The following is a 13,431-nucleotide window of genomic DNA, read 5'->3' as shown; positions in this document are numbered from 1 at the left end:
AGTCTTGGGGACGAAGAGGGCCTTTGGAGATCCCAGCTCCAGTTTAGACTGTGGAGAGGCCACCTGAGGTCATGAGCACTATTGGAGCATGCCCTATTAGCATGTGCGTCTTCTACTTCTTCCCCTTCACTCGTCTCTGCTTCCAGTTATCCCTTGAAAACACAGGCTGTTCATCCCAATTGTGCCCATTGTTACCACCAACTCTTGCATGGGCCTCCTTTAATGGCCTCCCAACATTTCATAAGATTTCCTCTCGCATCCTCACCCCAAAGGATCAAAGCTTCCAAATATTAGTAGTTGTGTGGATATTTTGGATGTAATTGGAAGGAAGAATCAAGGTTCTCCTTCCTCATCTGGACACAGGAAAGGAGGGAACACATTATGGTTAATTCTGAAGATGTTGCTCACAGCATGTTCTAGATGCAATCCGATAGCTCCCCTCTGTTCCTAGTGCTTTCAGTCCTCCCTGCTTCCAGTCTGGTAGGAAACTCTCCTCAGGATCAGAGAAAAGCCGTGGCCTTGACCAGGGAAACAGAGAGGCTGATTCTCAGGGGAGATGAGGTCAGGGAGACAATGCAACTAGGACAAAGAAGCCAAGTAGTTTGGCACAAATTAACTTCCCAAAAGATATTAACCTCGTTTCTTTCCACATTCCCTAAGGCTACACTAAGATTATAAAAGGTGTTCAAAATGTTGAGATGAAAATAATATGCATGACTTGTTTGCATATAATTTTCATACTCATTTACTATCTAAATACAAAGGAGTCATTTTCCTTCTCCATTCTACTTCCTCCACCCCTTGCCCCTGATGTTTTAGTCTGGGCAAAAGTAGTTGGCTGGTTTTTAAAAAAATTTTTTGAGACGGAATCTCCCTCTATCGCCCAGGCCTGAGTGCAATGGCACAATCTCGGCTCTCTGCAACCTCCGCCTCCTGGGTTCAAGCGATTCTTCTGCCTCAGCCTCCCAAGTAGCTGGGACTACAGGTGCACGCCACCACACCGGCTAATTTTTGTATTCTTAGTAGAGACGGGGTTTCACCATACTGGCCAGGCTGGTTGCAAACTCCTGACCTCGTGATCCCCCCGCCTCTGCCTTCCAAAGTGCTGGGATTACAGGCGTGAGCCACCGCTCCCGGCCGTTGGCTGGTATTTAATTAGGTATGTTTAGCTTCATCTAGGGTTTCTTTTAAAAAAAATTATTATTTATTTTTGAGAATTTTTTTGAGACGGAGTCTTGCTCTGTCGCCCAGGCTGGAGTGCAGTGGCCGTGATATTGGCTCACTGCAACCTCTGTCTCCCGGGTTCAAGCGATTCTCCCGCCTCAGCCTCTCGAGTGGCTGGGACTATAGGCATGCGCCACCACGCCTGGCTAATTTTTGTATTTTTAGTAGAGATAGGGCTTCACCATGTTGGCCAGGCTGGTCTGAACTCTTGACTTCAAGTGATCCGCCCGCCTCAGCCTCCCAAAGTGGTGGGATTACAGGCGTGAGCCACCGCGCCCGGCTGCTTCAGCCAGGGTTTCTTTTCCTTATTCTTGATCCTTTTAAAATAGTCAATATCAGCCTCTTTTCCATCCTGATCATTTTCATTTGCAATTTCCTCTACACGGCATTTCTTTTCTTCCTCTTAATACTTACTCTGTATCACCAGTCTTCTGTGGACCAAAACCAAAGTGAGAAGGTGTTCGCTAGCCCTAAAACCAGGCCTTCGATCTCCAGTCACCTGAAATGAGAAAAATCTCATTTCCCAACACCAGGGGGTGTCTGTCTATCCCTCTAACTGTCCTACCCTTAAGGTAGAGATTAGTCCCAAACCTTTTCCTCACTCCTTTTCACTGCTTCTACATACACATTATCTCTCTTTCCCTCCCTCTCAAAGTAGAGATTAGTCCCATTTTCCTGACTGCTTTTCACTGCTTTTACAAACACAAAATTTCTCCACCATCGCAAAACTTTTGGGTCCAGAAGGTGGTGCCTTTTTATTGCAGTTTATCTGTTTGTCTCTCATTCTCTCTGGACAAGCTTGTCCTTTCCTTTGTCTGCGCACCCTTCGGTCTCTGCATCGTCCACACTCCTCTTTGCTCCTCAGCTCTCTCTTTCTTTCGCTACCTCTTCCCTCTTCCACCTCTCTCTGTGAGCTTCGTCGCCTTTCAGGGCTATCTTTACGTACACGTCTCTGAACCTCTTTATGCATTTGTCTTCTTTCTCTCTGTCTTCCTCTTTATGGCTCTCTCCTTGTCTCACCATTTCTGTACCAGTCTCTCTCCATCTCTCCCACAGTCCCCACGCTGGGAACAAAGTCACGGTGCTAGCGCAGAACATGCCTCCTGTCGTCCAGTCCCGGGACGCGACACATTCCACCATGCCCCTCCGCGCATTCCAACTGCAGACAAAGAGTCCCCGTCCCCTACCCCCACACTCTTTCCTGTTCCAATTCTTCAGTGTTGTAGGGGCAGCTGCCCCAACTGCCCCTGCCCGCCTCTCACGTCCAGTCCGCGGGTCTCCACGTCCAGTCCGCGGGTCTCCACGTCCAGGGCAGTTAGCGCCTTTCGCTGCACGCACACCAGCTATCCCTGCGCCGACACCCCCGGCGCTCTCTCACACACCGCGCTCCGCCCCCCTAGGAAAGTAGATCCGGCCAGGCAGACAAAAGTTTGGGAGAGAAGTTCGGTCTGTGGCTAGCGTGAGAGCTAGGGGGGCGGGGGCCGGGGAGAGTGGGGCAGTCGGGCGAGTCGACGCGTGAACAGATAGACCTGCGGACTGGACAGCCGCTGCCAGAGACCCTGCTAGCCCCGCTCAGCCCCAGATGCGCGGGGGGACGCAGCCCCTCCCGCTGGGGGATGCTGTGGGATTCCTGGCGCAGGGCATCCAGGCCGCCCGCTAAGCCCCTGTGCCTCCCCTGTGCCCCTGGGGAACCAGAGTCCGGCTGCAGGGAAAGAGAACCGACCGCCGAGACGCCGCAGGGTGCCAGGCGGGGAGGGGGCGAGAGGCCCCAGGCCCGAGGGCATGGAGCGGTTAGGAGAGAAAGCCAGTCGCCTGCTGGAGAAGTTCGGCCGCAGAAAGGGTGAATCTAGCCGGTCTGGGTCTGACGGGACCCCCGGGCCGGGCAAGGGGCGCCTAAGTGGGTTGGGGGGACCTAGGAAGTCAGGGCCCCGAGGAGCTACTGGGGGACCTGGGGATGAGCCGTTGGAGCCGGCCCGGGAGCAAGGTTCCCTGGACGCTGAGCGAAATCAGCGCGGCTCCTTTGAGGCGCCGCGCTACGAAGGCTCTTTTCCCGCGGGGCCGCCGCCCACCCGGGCCTTGCCTCTACCTCAGTCGTTGCCCCCCGATTTTCGGCTGGAGCCCACGGCCCCGGCCCTCAGCCCCCGCTCTAGCTTCGCCAGTAGCTCGGCCAGCGACGCGAGCAAGCCGTCCAGCCCCCGGGGCAGCCTGCTGCTGGACGGGGCGGGGGCTGGCGGAGCTGGAGGTAGCCGGCCCTGCAGCAATCGCACCAGCGGCATCAGCATGGGCTACGACCAGCGCCACGGGAGCCCCTTGCCAGCGGGGCCGTGCCTGTTTGGCCCACCCCTGGCCGGAGCACCGGCAGGCTATTCTCCCGGAGGGGTCCCGTCCGCCTACCCGGAGCTCCACGCCGCCCTGGACCGATTGTACGCTCAGCGGCCCGCGGGGTTCGGCTGCCAGGAAAGCCGCCACTCGTATCCCCCGGCCCTGGGCAGCCCTGGAGCTCTAGCCGGGGCCGGAGTGGGAGCGGCGGGGCCCTTGGAGAGACGGGGGGCGCAACCCGGACGACACTCTGTGACCGGCTACGGGGACTGCGCCGTGGGCGCCCGGTACCAGGACGAGCTAACAGCTTTGCTTCGCCTGACGGTGGGCACCGGTGGGCGAGAAGCCGGAGCCCGCGGAGAACCCTCGGGGATTGAGCCGTCGGGTCTGGAGGAGCCACCAGGTCCTTTCGTTCCGGAGGCCGCCCGGGCCCGGATGCGGGAGCCAGAGGCCAGGGAGGACTACTTCGGTGAGTGAGAGAAGTGGTTAGGGACGGGAAGGGACCCGTCACGGTATTCGGTTCTCCACTGCCCCGACGGCCCAAAGTGCCGGTGCCCCGGGGTCCAAGGTGAAGACGCGGGACTAGGAAAGAAGCAAGAGGGATGGATGGGGGCGGCCCCAGAGCACTGTTCCCTTCCTGCTAGTTTTCAAATGAACCAGGGCTCCTTATTTCTGCTAAATTCAACCCCCCTGGTATCTCGTGAGTCCGTTTCTCAAGCATTTGAACCTCGGTTTTTTGCGGCAGGAGGCCTCGTAGGGAAGGGACCAAGTGGGGCAGTGAAGGCGCATCCCCCCCAACTTGCTCCCCCCTTCACGGCGATGCCCCTGGAGGTTTGTGCGCGCCGCGCCCCCACCCGGGCCCAGGCTCCGCCCGCAGGAATTCGGAGAATGCGCGGGTGGGGGGGCGGGGCAGGCTGGCCGCGTGCGTGCCGACTCCTGCCCGGGCGCTCCAGGTGCCCGCGGGCGGGGCGGCTGCCGCCGCGCGGCGGAGGGGTGGAGTTCGGGGATGGAGGGGCGCTCCCTAGCATACGCGGAGTAGTGGCGGCTGTCGGGGAAATGGAGCCTGGGAGACAGGATGGAGCGCCCTGGGACCCAACTGCTGTCCCTCCCCAGTCCTGTTGGCTAGGTGCGTGCGTGGGCATTTAATCAGAGACCCAGTAGTACCAGCTTCTATTTTCCCCATCCTCCGGAAGTCAGGGCAAAAGTCATGACTACTGGGACACCATTACCTCTGGATGGATAACGACTCTGTGTTATTGCCAGAAATAACTTGGCCTTGAATTCTGGCTATAACCTCTCAGAATTCAGGCTAGAAGTAGCCTGACACTGTTAAGGAAACCTGGTCGCTGTCTCCCTCCCCTACTCTGTTCAGGAAGTATTGATTGATTATATGTCTCAGCTATGAGGAACATTAGGGTCTTGAAAGATCTTTTAGTCAAAATTCACAGGCACTGCTACACACATAAAAAACTTCGAATCTGATTGTGATTGGAAAGAAGTGGCAGGCTTACCCCCTAAGGGCTGTGGGCCTCTTTCACTTTTCCAAGCATCTCTTCTTACCACTCATGCCCCACTCCTGGACCCCATGCTGTAGAACTCTATGGCTAGAAAAGTGAATAGGAAGAGGAACGCGGCCAGGGAGGGATGGTTGGGTAGGAGGTTCAGAGGTAGCAGGGCGGCAGGCTATAAGGGCATAACTCAACCCCCAACCTCCACCCCCATTCTTTTCCCCACCTCCAAATCCACCGAGAGGAAAGCCCAGAGGAGATGATGCCAAACCGCTTTGATCAAGGAAGACTGAATGACAGGGCCCATTTAGCAGTTTCATTTTGAGGCCCAGGAGAGGTGGCTAGTAAAGAAGTCTTTTTGGCTGAACCATCAGAGCCAAAAGGAAGAAAGGAACTCAGAGAAACTGCAATAAAATGGCAGGAAGAACATAGGTATAGATATGCTGGGTTAGAGGAGGTGAGGCCAACGTGCCTGAGCAGTTTCGTTTGCTTTTCCCATAACGTCCAAGGTTTCCTAAAGAATGGCTCCGACAGGACCCCCTGGCATGGCAATCTTGGGGCAGATCTTCACTTCCATGAGGAAGCCACATTTTGAATTCAGAGATGGGGGCCCCTTCTCCTTGGGAGTCAGGTTGCCTCCTTTGACAGAACCCCTACATACCCTTGTGCCGCTAGCCCCAGCTTGACTGTACCCTCCTCCTGCCCCTAGTAGGGGCCCTCTTCCTTGGCTTCAGCCTTGCCCAGCTGCCAGAGGGTGGGAGCAGGACAGGCCTGGGCCCATCAGTTGCTGCAGCTGCTGCACAGGCTCCCAAGCCCCTGGGCAAAGACTGGGATGGGCCCCAACAGGCAGGGAGTGTGGCAGCGTGCCGAGGGGGAGAGGTGGGGCAGGCCCGTTGGGATCTGCTCCCCAAAGACAGGCCCTAGCCCTCACTCATGGGCCTGGAATTGGGGAGTGGAGGGAGGGAAGAACACACCCAGGAAAGGCAAGTCCCAGAGCCAGGTGTATATATCTTAGTGGGGGATTTTGGGGAATAGCAAGCAGTTCAGTTCTGTATTCTTCCCATGATAGAAGGTGACTAGGAGGCATCAGGGGCTCTGCTACTCTCCCTGCTTTCCTGTTCAACCCTGGTTCCTGGAACACACCCTGCATTCTCAGCAGCCACCTCCCCACAGGAATCATGCTCACATGGTCCCCTCTGCACGGAGCCCTCTGCCAAGCCAGATCCTTTTCTCCATCCTTGGAAGTCTGCAGTGGAGAGAAATCATTCTATAACTGAACAGCTCGTTTGACTGATGGGAAACTGAAGTCCCAGAGACGATTTCTGGGCCTAGCCTGCTTTCTCTAGAAAGTTTTTTCAAGTCTGCTGCTGAGCGCCTGTGGACTGGCATCTTTGACCATTCATCCTACACACTGCAACAGAGATCATACCTTGCCCGTGTAGTCTTTTCTCCCCAACAGAAACTAAGCATCTGAATGCCAGGGACCATATCTTCGACTTTCTCCAGGTTTCCTTAGGTAGTGGTGCTGTGTTAAGCACAAAACAGATGCTCAGAAAATATCTGTTGAGTAATTAAATAAACAAGAATGGATCTGCTCAGCCAAGATCTTGCTGCATCTCATTACTCGTTATCTTCTCTACTCAGAAGGGAGCCCATCAAAGGGAGACTGTGACCCCTGGCACATCAGGAAAGGGCAGTCAGGAAAGCTTGGGAATCCCTGGTTTTGACCTGGGGGAGTAGAGTGTGACACTTTTCTCTTCTCAGGCACCTGTATCAAGTGCAACAAAGGCATCTATGGGCAGAGCAATGCCTGCCAGGCCCTGGACAGCCTCTACCACACCCAGTGCTTTGTTTGCTGCTCTTGTGGTGAGTGTAGCCCCAATACTCAAGCACTCCCCTCCCCTTCCCACATACACACTTACAAGTGCTACGGGGAACAGGAGGAGAGCTTGTGCCTCTTCATTTGCTCACAGAGCAGCTGTTGGATCCCCACCAAGTGTCTGGAGGTCCGCAGCTGCTCTGCCTCTCTTGCTTCCCTGTCTGTCCTCTACTTGGCTCTCCCTCCCCCTGGTGGGTCTCCTTTCTGGAGTCCCTCCTTCCTTCCTCACCTCTGTTTCTCCCTCTCGTGCTTCCCTGCTTGCCCATCCTGGACTTGCCTGGCCCTCCAGCTTCTTGGTGGGGCTTGGTCTTGGGCAGCCAAGTTGCCTGGGGCGACAGTGAAAGACTGGAATGTGGGGAGGGTGGGGGCAGGCTGGGGGAGTGGGGAGCTGTTTGGGGCGGAGAGGGGGGTTTTCTCTTGGCTGGTCAGAGTTCAGCCACCTCACTGGAGTGCAGGCCACCGGGCCATGCCAAGCTGATGACATCACGCTCCAGGAATGCCTGCCACTGTTAGCTCAGGAGGCCCACTTGGAAAGGGGGGATGCTCCCAGCGGCCTTAACTGCCCCCCTCCCCTCCCTTATTACCCCCTCCTTACTGCTTACCCATTCTGATTCCTTTGCTAAACCTTTAATCTCCTATCTCTGCCTGTCTGACTTCAGCACTCAGCTTTTCTCACTCCCCCAGTTTCTGCCTGGTTCTCTTTAGGCTCATCTGTCTGTCTATCCTTCTGTTTACAGGGCCTCTTCTGGCTATATCTCTTTCCCTATCTTTCCTCCCCTGTGTCTCATGAGCTTCTAAGTCAGCTTTCCTAACCCACTGGACAGAGTTGGAAGTAGGGATTTTGAGGGGAAGAAGGCAAAGGTGGGAAAATTGCTCATGCTCCACCTGTTCTCACTCCTTCCCTATCCCTGATAATGTAGACACCTGGGAGCAGTTCCTGGGGGTTGGTCACATGGGGAATTGTCCTGCCTTGTCTGCTGGAAGAAGATCCTGGGTTGTCTCTTACCCCAGTGACTCTGGGTCCCTCTAAGCTTAGGGAAGCAGCCTTATACAAACAGGAGAGGGGACCTGCTTTGCTTCCAAACAAAGCACTTTGTCCTTCTGCAGTAACTCCAGTCCTGACCTCCATGGAGTCTGTCCCTGGAAGGAGACAGGCATTTGAGAGCAGGATAGATATGCTCAGGTAAAGAGGCTTCTAGGTTGAAGGGTCCCAGAGGGAAAGGCCTGTTAACAATGTGATTCTCTCTATGCAAATCATATAGCACCTTATTAAGAGCTCATGTATTCCAGCACGTAGTTGGCTTTACTCTCCCAGGTGGCTTCCTATGCACTGGAGAGGAAGGCAGTTTGTTTAGGGGAGGGCCCTAGAAAACTGTTAAGGAGGCAGGAGCTGGAGGAGCAGCAAGCAGAGGAGAGGGGAAGTTGGCTGGAATGAAGCCAAAGCAAATTGGAATTGCATCAGATGGAATTTTTGTGTGGGGAAGGACAGACAGCAGTTAGGAGGAAGAGCACAAAGTCCAGGTTTAAATATATTATGCAGCAGCGGGGAGCAGTGACCCCAGAAGTCTTGCACCTGGGCTGTGGGATAGGTTCCAGCCCCTTCTCTATTGTTTCTAGGGCGAACTTTGCGTTGCAAGGCTTTCTACAGTGTCAATGGCTCTGTGTACTGTGAGGAAGATTATCTGGTGAGTAAGGGTCACCTGGACCTGGAATTGGTTTCCATACTGACCCCCTTCTTGGTGGCCCATTGGAGTACCACCCATCATTCTCAGTTTGATAACAGCCTCCGTTCGTCTTGTCTTTTACTTTAGTTTTCAGGGTTTCAGGAGGCAGCTGAGAAATGCTGTGTCTGTGGTCACTTGATTTTGGAGAAGGTAAGTAAAGTGCCTTCAGCTGAGGAGTCTCACTGTGAGGCTGAGGAGCGGGATCAGGGACTAAATGGATATTGAGAGAAGGTTGGGGAAAGAAGCCTGTCACCAGATGAATCACTTTCATCCCCTTCCTCCCCAGAGCAACTGTTTACAGTGGCTTCCCTCTGCCTATGGGATCAAGTCTGGGCTCAAAAGCCTGTCAACCCAGGCTTCTATGACCTAGCCCCTCCCTAACTCTGCAGGCACAGCCGGGCCTTCCAGCCTGAGCTAGGAGTGTGGGGTCCTGAGTCTTTTTTTTTTTTTGAGACAGAGTCTCGCTCTGACAAAGTGGCACGATCTCGGCTCACTGCAACCTCCGCCTCCCAGGTTCAAGTGATTCTAGTGCCTCAGCCTCCCAAGTAGCTAGGACTACAGGCATGCGCCACCATGCCTGGCTAATTTTTGTATGTTTAGTAGATACGAGGTTTTGCCATGTTGGCCAGGCTGGTCTCGAATTCCTGGCCTCAAGTGATCCTCCTGCCTCAGGCTCCCAAAGTGCTAGATTACAGGCGTGAGCCACCATGCCCAGCCTGGGGTCCTGAGTCTTTTTTTTTTTTTTTTTTTTTTTGAGATGGAGTCTCACTCTGTTGCCCAGGCTGGAGTCCAGTGGTGCGATCTCGGCTTACTGCAAGCTCCGCCTCCTGGGTTCACGCCATTCTCCTGCCTAGCTGGGACTACAGGCGCCCGCCACCATGCCCGGCTAATTTTTTTGTGTGTTTTTAGTAGAGACGGGGTTTCACTATGTTAGCCAGTATGGTCTCGATCTCCTGACCTCGTGATCCGCCCACCTCGGCCTCCCAAAGTGCTGGGATTACAGGCGTAAGCCACCGCGCCCAGCCAGTCCTGAGTCTTAATCCCCTTTCTGCTACTGGTTAGAATCACTTGGGACTCAGTTTTCTTTTCTGTAAAAACAAAAGATAGGATTAAATCAGTGATTCTCAATCATGGTAGCCTAGCAGATCAGCTGGGAAGAACTAAAAAACAAAACAAAACAAAAAACAGTGTTTGGATCCCATCACCACAGATTGTGATAATAGGCCTGGAGGAGGGCCAAAGCATTGATGTTTTTTAAAAGCTGCCTAGGTGATCCTGATATGCAGCCAGAGTGAAACACTGCTGGCCTGAATGCTCTCTCAGGCACTTTTCAGGGTCTCCGCCTCCATTTTACGACTTCTTCACGGACATTACATAGCATTGTTCCGGGAGTATAGCAGCGGGTTGGATGAGGTTAATGGGAGTAATAAGGAGCATAATGGGCAGCTGGAGAGCTGGGACTGGAGGGAGACTGATTCTCTTGCTACCCCATGAGCCAGATCCTACAAGCAATGGGGAAGTCCTATCATCCAGGCTGTTTCCGATGCATTGTTTGCAACAAGTGCCTGGATGGCATCCCCTTCACAGTGGACTTCTCCAACCAAGTATACTGTGTCACCGACTACCACAAGTGAGTCCGCCCCTTGGGATGCGGTGTGGAACTGGGTCCAGGGATTCCCCAACCTCAGCTCATCTCTTCCCTCTCTCTTTCAGAAATTATGCTCCTAAGTGTGCAGCCTGTGGCCAACCCATCCTCCCCTCTGAGGTCAGTATGTCTGGGTTCTCCTTCAGGGCAGCCAGTGCCACTGCCTTTGGGGAGGGGATAGGGACATGCTGCCTGGCCTCCTGCCGGAAGTGGTAGTGCCAAGGAATGTACTCTGTGAAGATTCCCGTGTGACTCTGCCTCTTGGGGTCACCACCCTGACCCTAACATCCGGGCCTGGACATGTCTGAAAGCCTAACTGGGCCCAGGCTCCATCTCTTCTATCCCAGTCCAGAGGAGGAGACTTTCTTTGAGGTCGAGGTCACCAGACTGCAGATGTAGGGGCTGGAAAAAGGTGGGAAGACTCCTCAGCACTGGTAGGAAGGGGTCAGAAATGATTTAAGCTGAGTGTAGGGGATGTGCCTATGGAGAGAAACCAAAAGCCAGTGAGGACCAGATCTTATTGGATCCCCTTGTTCCCAGCCTAGCCTACTTTATTTATGCCTCCTGTCCCCTTCCCTTCCCTTTGCTTCCCCCACAACTGAGAGACGCAGGTAAGGCCAGGGCTGTTGTACAGAGGGAGTGTGCTACATGGGGGCAGCCCAGTGAAGGAGATGAGAGTTCTGGTAGGATTTGCAGAAGCATCTTAAAACTACAGGTGATTGCAGAGAGACTCTGGGGGCATTTGTATGATCTTCCCATGGGGTGGGAAGGGTTGTATATGAGGGAAAGGTGGAGGTGAGGCAACATGCTGCTCTCATCTCCATGGGGGTCTGCATGTTTCAGGGCTGTGAGGACATCGTGAGGGTGATATCCATGGACCGGGATTATCACTTTGAGTGCTACCACTGTGAGGTGAGTGTTGGGGTTCAGCGGTGCTGGAGAAGAAGTGGAAATGGGGAGAGGGGAGGAGTCAACTCCTGCAACAACCAGACATCTATGGGAGAGGTGTAGGGCATGGGAAACCAGAAAGATACTGTGACCTATCTTCAGTCTCTTTTTTGTCCTCCAGCCACTCTCTCTGGTCCAAGTAGCTTAGTCCTTTCTGAATCTGACTCTCCCAGAGTCAGGACTTTCTAAGACTAGGGACTCTGGTCAAACTTCTTGAAAGACAGGCTTGTGTCATTATTTCTGCTGCAGCAGTGACACCTGGTGTCCAGCTGAGGTATTAGTATTTTCTCAGATTGCTCTTCCATCCCTTCCATCCTTCCCTTCCCACCCCATCCCTTTCTTCCAGTTACTGGGAGTCAGGTGTCGAGCAGGGCAGACTCCTAAGATACCCTCAGTGTCCAAGGTGCCTAGGCTGAGGTGAACTAGGTGCCTTCTTCCCTAGGACTGCCGGATGCAGCTGAGTGATGAGGAAGGCTGCTGCTGTTTCCCTCTGGATGGGCACTTGCTCTGCCATGGTTGCCACATGCAGCGGCTCAATGCCCGACAACCCCCTGCCAACTATATCTGAGCTGCAATCACTGCTGCTGCTGTCACCCTGCAGACAAACTGCTGTGGCCAGTGGGCCCCTCTGAGGCCAGCCAAGGCAAAGAATGCACTCTGCAGGCCTGGCAGAAGAGTCCTCTGGGGAGGACCCCAAGGGCCGGAGACCCAAAGATCATGATATTCCAAATGGATTGTGGAAGAGAAACCTTATATTTACCAGGGTGGGGGCGACTGGCCTTTTTCCCATGTGTGCAGTCTGAGCTTAGGCACACACAGGAGGGTTCTAGGACTTTCTGAACATCTGATTCTGTATCTTCAGTATATATATTTTGTTTGTTTTAGAGATGGGATCTCACCATGTTGCCCAGGCTAGTCTTGAACTCCTGAGCTCGAATGATCCTCCCACCTTGGCCTCCCAAAGTGCTGGGATTACAGGCGTAAGCCACTGTGTCTGGCCTAGTGTATGATTATGCATGAGTCACGCAATGTTCTGGTCCTGGATTCCAGGAGTAGAGGACCTAGCTTTAAATCAATTAGTTTCAGCTAAACTGACTAGAACCAAATCAAAGTGTAATTCTCCCTCCAGCTCCCCAAACCCCAGAGTTTTGGGGTTGTGGTTGATGCAGTGTGGGATGTCCCTGAGAGGTAGCAAGTCTAGGGTGGTGAGTTCCTGCTAGGCAACCAAATTTAAGCTCCTCACTTTTTGTGACACATGGTGTCAGATATGGGGTCCCGCACCTATATCTGGATGAAGAGGTAGAAACTCTGGACCTCATTAATGAGTTATTTCTTGGCCTTCTTCTAAGGACTAGGAGAGCTCCTCATCTGTCTGAGAATGGGGACCAGCTCTGAGTGGGGTTGCTGCCTGTATTCCCTGTTTCTCAGGGACTTACATGGGTCTGGGGAGGCTAGGTAGGTGATTGTACGTGGTTGCTCTTCTCCTTGGCTGGGGGAGGTAATGAGCAGATCTCTGTGGGTGTGGAGCTTGTTGGGGGGATGTCTAGGAAGCTTCAGCTTAGCCACATTCCCAAGTTTAGGTGCACTGAGCCATATAGCCCAGTGTATGCATGTGTGGGTGTGTTCATGCACACACTCTCTCTCTGTCTCTCACTCTTACTTTCTTACTCTCTTCTCAGGTCACTTGTACACTTGGTTTCCTAGTAGAAGCTCACTTGCCACCTCTCAGAGGGGTCCTGGATTGCATCCATCACAATCCCAAAACTAGAGTTGGGGGGTACCTGGAGGGAGCAAAACACTGATTTGATACTAGTCAGTTTGCCTGAAACTAGTTCACCTAAAGCTAGATCTCTTAAAACCAATTTACTGAAAACTTGTTTGCTTAAAGTTAATGACTTAATGACTAATTTGCCAAAAGCTCAATTCCTATTTTGGTGTGTTTATATCCATTTAGGTGTCCTATTCTTTTTTGTCATGCTTTGGATATTTCAAGGATTTATATCTATTCATCCAAGAGTACTTCTGAGTTATTATCAGCAACATAAATTTATCAAATTTGCAGCACTTTGTAAATGATGAGATTGCTTCCTACCTTTATGGATGTCTTTTTCTATGTTATCTACCATTCAAAAACTTTTTTTAAAAGTTTAAAGTTTCTAGCAATAAATACAATTGGTACAGACA

General features: G+C 53.1%; 1 protein-coding gene and 1 long non-coding RNA gene across 3 annotated transcripts in view; one reads left to right on the top strand and one right to left on the bottom strand.

Annotated features, from left to right (window-relative positions):
* LOC107968121 (uncharacterized) overlaps positions 1 to 7,368 on the bottom strand; it is a 16,490-nt gene extending 9,122 nt beyond the window's left edge. The window contains exons 1-2 of the long non-coding RNA XR_010151071.1: positions 7,160 to 7,368; positions 6,481 to 6,611 (exon numbers count right to left, since the gene is read on the bottom strand). This is a non-coding gene — a long non-coding RNA (uncharacterized LOC107968121). The remainder of the gene's footprint in view (positions 1 to 6,480; positions 6,612 to 7,159) is intronic.
* AJUBA (ajuba LIM protein) lies at positions 2,418 to 13,431 on the top strand. Of its 2 annotated transcripts, XM_016925867.4 has the most exons (8): positions 2,418 to 4,012; positions 6,816 to 6,917; positions 8,548 to 8,615; positions 8,742 to 8,804; positions 10,154 to 10,284; positions 10,368 to 10,419; positions 11,143 to 11,211; positions 11,690 to 13,431. In XM_016925867.4, the coding sequence occupies exons 1-8, from the start codon at positions 3,007 to 3,009 to the stop codon at positions 11,813 to 11,815; spliced, it is 1,617 nt and encodes a 538-aa protein (XP_016781356.1). In that variant the 5' UTR covers positions 2,418 to 3,006; the 3' UTR covers positions 11,816 to 13,431. The 2 variants fall into 2 exon arrangements, with proteins under 2 accessions (XP_016781356.1, XP_016781357.1); XM_016925868.3 differs by lacking the exons at positions 6,816 to 6,917; positions 8,548 to 8,615; positions 8,742 to 8,804; ... (2 more) ...; positions 11,143 to 11,211; positions 11,690 to 13,431 and adding an exon at positions 6,225 to 6,426 and having other exon boundaries at positions 2,722 to 4,012.

The sequence above is a fragment of the Pan troglodytes genome, chromosome 15, assembly GCF_028858775.2.
Source record: "Pan troglodytes isolate AG18354 chromosome 15, NHGRI_mPanTro3-v2.0_pri, whole genome shotgun sequence".
Taxonomy (NCBI): Eukaryota; Metazoa; Chordata; class Mammalia; order Primates; family Hominidae; genus Pan; species Pan troglodytes.
The sequence above is the reverse complement of the archived record's forward strand: the minus strand, read 5'-3'. Positions and strand labels throughout refer to the sequence as shown.

Bases quoted from the DNA above. Each gene is read 5' to 3' on its own strand.
- AJUBA (XM_016925867.4), top strand. From the start codon at position 3,007: ATGGAGCGGTTAGGAGAGAAAGCCAGTCGCCTGCTGGAGAAGTTCGGC. The intron at 8,805-10,153 runs GTAAGTAAAGTG...CCCATGAGCCAG, and splicing joins GTCACTTGATTTTGGAGAAG to ATCCTACAAGCAATGGGGAA. The intron at 11,212-11,689 runs GTGAGTGTTGGG...CTTCTTCCCTAG, and splicing joins TTGAGTGCTACCACTGTGAG to GACTGCCGGATGCAGCTGAG.